The 7,702-nt window shown below is 51.4% G+C and overlaps 2 protein-coding genes across 2 annotated transcripts; one reads left to right on the top strand and one right to left on the bottom strand.

The window, feature by feature from the left end:
* Positions 1–938: 938 nt before the first annotated feature.
* EMH_0040920 (uncharacterized protein) lies at positions 939–5,100 on the top strand (the record flags this gene model as incomplete). Its single annotated transcript, XM_013495569.1, is given in 11 exon segments — positions 939–1,801; positions 2,450–2,592; positions 2,736–2,993; positions 3,117–3,231; positions 3,235–3,240; positions 3,357–3,417; positions 3,518–3,643; positions 3,798–4,198; positions 4,313–4,401; positions 4,582–4,744; positions 4,923–5,100. Coding segments are annotated over 11 exon segments (2,403 nt in total).
* Positions 5,101–5,969: 869 nt separating this feature from the next.
* On the bottom strand, positions 5,970–7,619 carry EMH_0040930 (uncharacterized protein; the record flags this gene model as incomplete). The annotated part of the gene is given in 2 exon segments (XM_013495570.1): positions 5,970–6,258; positions 6,262–7,619. Coding segments are annotated over 2 exon segments (1,647 nt in total).
* Between the last annotated feature and the right edge of the window lie 83 nt (positions 7,620–7,702).

Here is a 7,702-nt window from a genome sequence, read left to right on the forward strand (position 1 = left end):
GACTACTCCCGCTGCACAGCTGTGCTCAAGAAGCCTGGATATTCGACACGATGTTAGGTGCCTTTTGGTTCTCATATAAGGTATTTGGAGTCTGTTGGAATCAATGATGACCCGTGCGTAAGGCCGAAGATTCTCCTTGGAAACTTCGCGAGCACCCCCACTGTAGTGCACGAGCACTACAATAGCTCCTCTGTGTGGCCTCTAGAGACCTAGTATCATGAAAAGGATTACATACTATAGGATNAGGAACGGACTGCTCACCGGCCTGCACCAGCGTGGGGGCTGGGTGTGAGGCCGAGGCTGTGACTCAGATGTCGACCCTCGTCGAGGGTCAAGGGAGTTCTATTCTTCTGAGGATCTTCCCCTTTGAAGAAATCAGAGAACTCGAATACCTTTTGAATATCTAGTGGGTTTTATAGTGTGACAGCGAAAAGGGCGCTGTGCATTACACCCACGGCCCAGCAAAATTGTCGGAAACGCGGGGAGTTTTTAGTCCAGCGCACTATACTACGAATGCAACTCCAGGTGAAATGTTATGATTTGTTTAATTAACTGTGAACTTATCGGTCCCATTTTGCATGATCCGGCCTATGCCTAGGACCGAAACTACTGGCAACCTTTGGGGCTGCATTATGCAGCAGGCAAATGCGCCGACGGGCTTCGAGAGGGGCATGCTTTATGTACTTTGAGAAATACCGAATCTTTAGAGAATGTTTTTTGAAATTCTACATCATTTCAGTCAAACTAGGTGTTTTGTTAGAATTTGTCGTTGATATTGGGGTAATGCAGCAGCTGCGTACGTGCCCGACTCGGTACAATCTTGAGCTTCCGAAGGAACTCAAGTTCGTCGATACATCTGACTTCCCTGCATACATCCACAGTGTTATTTCTCCCACATACGTTTAGAAAATCGCCCTCTTGCCTACGCGCGCGGCACCATGGGTCATCGCCATCGTTCACTCCTGAAACAACAGAACAAGGCATTTAAGGGGTCGGCTTCCAAGCCTAAGAACCTCAAAGAAAAGCGAAGGGCTGCGGCGGCAAATGCTGCAGCTCTTTCCATTAACAGGCCCATTACGAAGTCTGACCGTGTGCAACGGTCCAAGCAGCGCCGCCTTCAGCTCCGTCGGGACCATCATCAGCAACAAGCATCGAGCCCCTCTGGCCCACCCCCTAAGGTAGTTGTCCTTCTCCCGTTTTCAGATTGTGTATGTATTGACAGGGTCTTTGATGCGCTAAGGCGGGAACTTGTAAACGAGTATGGGGCAGCAGCTAATGACGACGTGTCGGGTGGAGGTATGGACGAAGACGAGACCACCGCGACAACGAATGGTGCGATGGAACGGGCCTTTCGAAGCCATCCACATCACTGCCCCTATCTATTCACATTGCCTGCATATGCACGGAACCCAGAAATACCGAAAAGACACCCACAACAGGTGTTGCTGGTGCCTGCGCCACGCATAGATGGAGGAGAGGCTGGTGACGTAATGCAACAGGAAGGGGGGCAACCCGAACGGCCGAGCGAGCTCTTGCGGTATATGGACCTGTGCAGCTGCTGCGACGTGCTGCTATGTGTCTTCGGGGGTAATTGCACTTATGAAAACAGCGCCTTTAGTAGCCGGGGATACAAAGTATTGCAGGCCCTCAAGTTGCAGGGCCTCCCACCTTCAGTGATCGGCATCGGCTGTGTAGATCCTTCCTTGTTAGATCCGGCAGGTGCACAACAGGGAAAGCATACGGCGAATGAGAGTCTGAAGTTCATGCGCCGCTTCTTTGAATCTGAGCTTGGCTCCGAAAGGTGAATGCACAATAGGACATCAAATTAGGAAGTCGGCGAGCCTTGTCGGAAACAAAGCGCTTGTTGCGCATGTGCTAAGTATTTTAAACTTTGCTTGAGGAGTTGAGAGACGACACAATCATAATAGTTTCCCATTCAGCGATATTCTCATTGTTCCCCATCCATCCAAATGCAACTCATTTCTGAGGAAATATGCTTTTGGCGTGCTGTGATGTATTCCGTAGAAAGTTTTTTAGTATAGGGAACTCGACGGACTGGCGCAATGCTTTACGGGCTCTGGGGGCGGCTCCTACACTAATCCAAGCCGATCTAAGTGCAAAACACCTAGTAAAAGGAGCGGAGGCAACTGCGTGCAGAAGGCGTGGGCATTTACTCGCTCTAAGCTGGCGCATAGCGTGGCATGCCTTGTCGGAAGACCCTACTGCGCAGCCAGAGCCCTGTCTTGAAGCTTGGGGACTGGTCCGCGGAGCCGGTCTCACTTGCAAGTGGGCGAGCAGAAGCCGCCGTTGTGCATGCAGAGATGTATACCGCTTTTCGAGTATAGCTTTTCGTCGTCTACCCTTCTGATGGGTCACGCGGGACTACTTGACCGAGGAGAGGCATACGCAAGTAAACCTTCGGCTTCATTTATGTGCTGTGGCGCCGCAGGCTGCCTGTGCACATTACCGGCGTGGGCGATTTCGTGCTTGCCAGGATTGACCCGATGGTTCCAGTGCCAAAAAGGCGGGAATTCGCTGCAGTAGGTAGTCACGCAACAACTGATATCGAAGTCCTCGAGGCAGACCTGCAAGGTTAGTAGCTCGTGCCCAGCATACCGCGCACAGCCTCCTCATGGTGCGGGCTGATGCTCTCGTGTTTTCGTTTTCTGTAGAGGCTGTTTTATTCCAGCGGCTAAGTATGCGAGACCACACGTGCGTGCCTCTGCTTGTCACAGAAGTAGTCCAAGCATCCCACCCTTTGCAGCCCTTGGACATTGCTGCCTTGGAGCAAACCTGGCCCACAGAAGACGAAATGGCCGGTGATGATGGAACGGCTTCAGCTGCACCCAGGAGATGTGTTCGCGTCCCGAAGGATGTAGGGGACTACGAGCGAGCCTGGCTGGAGTCAGATACAGACGGCACCGATGACGATCGCGAGGAGGAGGTAAATATGAACAGCGACGCCGATATGCAACCTGAGGAGGCTACTTATGGTGAGCGTGCGAATTCCTTTGCGCGTCTTCTTCATGCATGCCTACACTGCATTGTGGCGACTGATGGAACCTGACCCCGATGTAAAGGCTCTTACAACTCGTGAGCCGTGGCATCTCTTGCAGCGGACACTGAGCCGGCATCGACCGCACCTGATGAAGCAGATGATGATTGGAAGCCCCTGAACGGTGCAGAACAACAGCAGATGAAAACAGATAAGTATGTACTAGCACGTGTTGGCANTTGGCAGTTCATATGCGGAAGTCTTTATTGAGAAATATCCCCCTCCTTAGCGACTTCAGAATATTTTGCCGCGTACTGATTGATACGACGCTAGGCTACTCTGATCTTTGTTTGATGCTCAGTGAGGCGTATGCCGCCCAACGGCGGGAAGCGGCAGAGATGGAGAAGGAGTTTCCAGACCAGGTGAGCTGGGTGCATTTAATCCTACCATTCTGCCTGTGCAAATAAGCTGGATGCAGAACCGACAGCGGTGCTGTAGCTGACTGTGATTTGTCGCGTTCAGGTAGACACTCCGTTGGACATTCCTGCGAAAGAGCGTTTCCAAAAGTATCGCGGCCTGAAGAGCTTTCGATCGTCTCCTTGGGCCCAGAATGAGGACCTACCTATCGGTTACGGCCGCATTATCGACGTATCCAGCCTGAAGGTAGAGGATTCGGCGCACCCAGTTGCATTTGTTCATGTGACTGGCCTCTGGCCTAGTGGCCCTCTCACAGTTCAGTATGTTAAGGTCCCGTTGATGGGTGCCCTTCCGCATGGCGACTTGTGATTTGCGTGCTTCTCAGGGCCTGGCTACATTTGCACACCGTGCTCATGCAGAAATGTGCAAACCTACGGGCGGATTCTCAGGAAGGTTTTGCCGCCTGTTGATACCTCTGCGGCATTCATACATGTTGCAGCAGCTGGTGAAGCAGCATTCCTCTCTGAGTGGCAGGGAACTTGAGGAAGCTTTGGCTGAGGCGATGGCTCAACGAGTGGCTAGTCGCTTTACTGTTGAAGCTCAGATTCTAGCGTCTGCTCCTAAAGCCAGCGCAGATAACGACCTGATGGTTCCCGACTTTCTTCTAGTTTCGCAACTACTACAGCACGAGAGCCAGGTGGCGGTTGTCCACTCCCAAGTAACGTTTTGTGATGATTCACCAATAAAGGGCAAGGATCCACTGTTGATGGCATGCGGATTCCGGAGGTAAATTTCCCTGGATCCGCGCATGCAGATGCAGCATACAGTGATTGCCTGTGCTTTGTAGGACTCCCCTGTATGTACGAGCTCTGTTTTGCGCCTTCTGGGTGTTGGGTGCAGATTCCCAGCCGCCCCAATTTACTCAGAAGAACCGAGGCATGGTATGCATAGCGCAGCGAAGTGGAAACTTAAGCGCTGGGCAGAACCAGGTGCAACTGTCACCGCAACTGTATATTCACCACTGGTACTCCCACCGTCGCCCTGCATTATGCTCCGGTCTGACCAATCAGGTACGGACATTCATATTGGCAATGCAGCGGAAGGCATGCTGTGAGGGTTGGGAGCAGGGCTGAGTTTGTTACGTGTGGTGTGAATTGTGGACTGCGCAGCATTGGACAAAGTGCGCGTTACAGCGTGGGGCTCCATTCTTCCAGTGAATAAAGCGAGCAGCCGTTTAATTATTAAGCGTGTACTCCTCAGTGGTCATCCGTTTAAGGTTCACAGGCGCAAGGCAGTTGTGAGGTTCATGTTTTTCAATCCCGACGACGTGCGGTGAGTGCTGCGACTGAGCTGCTCCTATATTGCGGGAGCGCTGACGCACCAGATCCTCTCCTCCATGCAGCAGTTGTGGATTCTGTGTCATTTAACCCACAATCTCGCTGAAAGCTTTGAAAGATATATGATAATGCCAGCTTGCCGCGACAGCCTTCTTGTCGTCGCGTTTCTGCAGGTGGTTTGCTCCAATTGAATTGCACACGAAGAGGGGGCTCCGCGGAAACATTGTGGAGCCGTTGGGTACTCACGGGTACATGAAGTGCAAGTTCAGCGACTACCTTAAGCAAAACGACGAGGTAAACCCCTCTCTGGTGACCAAAGCAAACGCAGCCACCAAATTGTTCGTGGAGTGATAGCACGAGTTCTTAGATTGTTTTGCAGACACCTTTCGTCCGACATAAGCTGGAGTGTCAAGGGTATGCACACTGCAGGACGCCATGGGGCTTTGTGTTGCTTAGCAGCTGGAAAAAGAGCCGTTCTTACTTGGCAGCGGCATGCACTGGGGTTGGTTGTGTCCACTTTAGTCTGCACTTATTACATCCTTACCGTTGTCTTTCTCGTAGTTATGCTAATAAATGCCTGTAAGGGTATTGATTTATGGTGTTGCTCTCAGGTTTTGTTGCCCCTTTATCGTCGAGTATTTCCGAAGTGGTATCCACAGTCGTGGGGTGGACTACCAAACCAGCAGCCAATTGATTAATTATTTCTGTAAACTTTAGCACCACCAATACTTTTGTGTAGGATTTTTGTATGGCCAATGCCCCATCCTGGGGCATTGGTTGCATCAGACACCAAGAAGCTAGGCTAGTGTAATGCTGCATGCAGCCCGCTCGCTTAAATGGAGTAAAGACTATAGATAATTACCACCCTTTAGCTATAAATAAAAGAAAACGAGTACGAAGTGGGATTGGCTTTGGCTACGGCAAACTACCGCTGTTGCCGGTGATACTTGAGACGGACTTCAAAATCNGGCACTAATATAAAACGCAAAAATCGTCTTTGGAAGGTTCGCTTCAAAATTGTGCTTATCAGTATCTGCGGATCGAGAGTTCTTAAGCTTATTCGTAAGATTGCACAGGAACAGAATCTGATTCGTCAAGCGTTAGAATGTGTTGGCATGTGACAAATTAACTAGCTTAAAACATATATAGTAGAACGTTTGGTGGTTTGATCCGCCGGAGCAAAAAGGATGAACATGACTGCCTTTGAGAAAGGAAGCATATTACTGACGCGTCCTTGAACTGCTCCGCGGAAGCATGGCACCCAAAAAAGCCCTGGTAAATCGAGACTTTTTATTGATAACGCTCACAGATGATGAGCGGGCAGATTTCTGCACGGGTAGAGCGTGTTTATTAGGCGGTTTTGCGGGCCTAGGGCTGAAGGCTTCCGCTTTGCCCTGTGCACTGGGGATGCTTGCTTCTCCAGTTGTGGGTGACGATTTCGCCTGGAGCTCTGGGGCGAGCGGACGGTGCGCAGGTGGTTTCAATTCCGCATTCTTTAAGTGTGGCTGGGCNGCACGTGGTAAGGATGCATTCTGAAAAGATCTCCCTGGGGCCTGTCTGTGGCCTGCTACAGCGTTGAGCTGGTGAAGATAGCGTTCCCTAAGAGACATATCGGCGTTGTACTTCTGACGAATGTGGGAGTCCCACTGCCGAAGCTGCTGAAGTTTTAGAGGGGCAGCACCAACACTTAGCGCCCTGCATATTTGTTGATCGTTAGTCAAAAACAATCGATCTTCTCGAAGGACGCTCTTGCCTCTATTGAAGTCCACATCAGCCGGGGGCGTTTCAGGCACTCTTTCTCGGCGAGCATCGAATGCGTCGAATCGGCTGGTTTCAGGTATCCTTCGCGTCATCAGCGTAGCTCTTTCGTTTGCCACACTAATTCCTTCGTAAGCTCCCCCGTTTTCCATTCTTGGAGCAAATGCTTTATAGAGGTCTTGTTCTTTTCGGCTGAGCTGGTCGTGCTCGTCAGGCATACATGTCTGGCCAGTCGACTCTTCTAGCGTCTCCATCTGGCTGGTCGGAAGCCATCCATCCTTTGAGAAAGTTTCTATCTGCCTTGCTATGCATTGTTGTACCCGTTTCCCGACCGGCGGAGTCGTGCAATTCGATGCGTGCGGTAGAAGGATAGTCTGGCACGGTAACTCGGACTCGCACTCGCTGGTGCACCAGCTGCTAGTAACTGACAGTGGGTCATCGCGATCCTTATCCGATACACGTATGATGGGGCCAAGAGCAGGTGGCGGGGGGAAGCCATGAGATAAGCATGCCCACAATTCATTAAAGCGCCATCTCCGGTCAGCCGGCATGTTAGTCGAGTTGCTCACTTTTGCCCTCCCTACAGCTCTGCAGGGTCGCTCGTCTGCTGCGCCTTCCCATTTGCCTTTAACACCAGTTTCTACAACCGTATCGCTTTCCTTTTCTGCGGACGCCTCTGGCCGATTTGCAGTTTTCATGGGCTGTTGCTGGAGTTGCTCTCGCCTATGTTGAACCACATTTTCAGGAAGCTGCGAACCCGGTTGCCGTTGCGTATGTAGTGGTTGTTGTTGACGCTTCAACAGAGTCGGTAGCGGGCGATCTTCCGGATCTTCAACATAAGTGCCATCTTTTTTGTTGCTTGTGCATTCCCTCTTTCCATGTTGTGTGGGAACTTCTGCTGTGCCTTCGTGGAGTGAACAACAGCTAGAATTGCTCAGCCCACGGGAGAGCGACTGCTTTGTTGAACTGCAGTGTGGAGCCCCACACCTAAGCGTTTCGCAGGTAGAAGGCCCTTCTAGTAGCTGTCCCGGCCTGTCAGGTGTTGCAGAGGCATATTGACACGGGACCCTGTCCACGGGCACAAGCCCATGGCAAGGAGGGTCACAGCCCATGGATATAGCACCGCTTTGAGCAAGCCGCCGCATCACATCTTCGGGGTCTGATATTCCGGCATTTCTAAGAACCGTAGTGGCAA

The sequence above is a fragment of the Eimeria mitis genome, genomic scaffold (assembly GCF_000499745.2).
Source record: "Eimeria mitis Houghton genomic scaffold, Emh_scaff1640, whole genome shotgun sequence".
In the NCBI taxonomy this organism is placed as follows: domain Eukaryota; phylum Apicomplexa; class Conoidasida; order Eucoccidiorida; family Eimeriidae; genus Eimeria; species Eimeria mitis.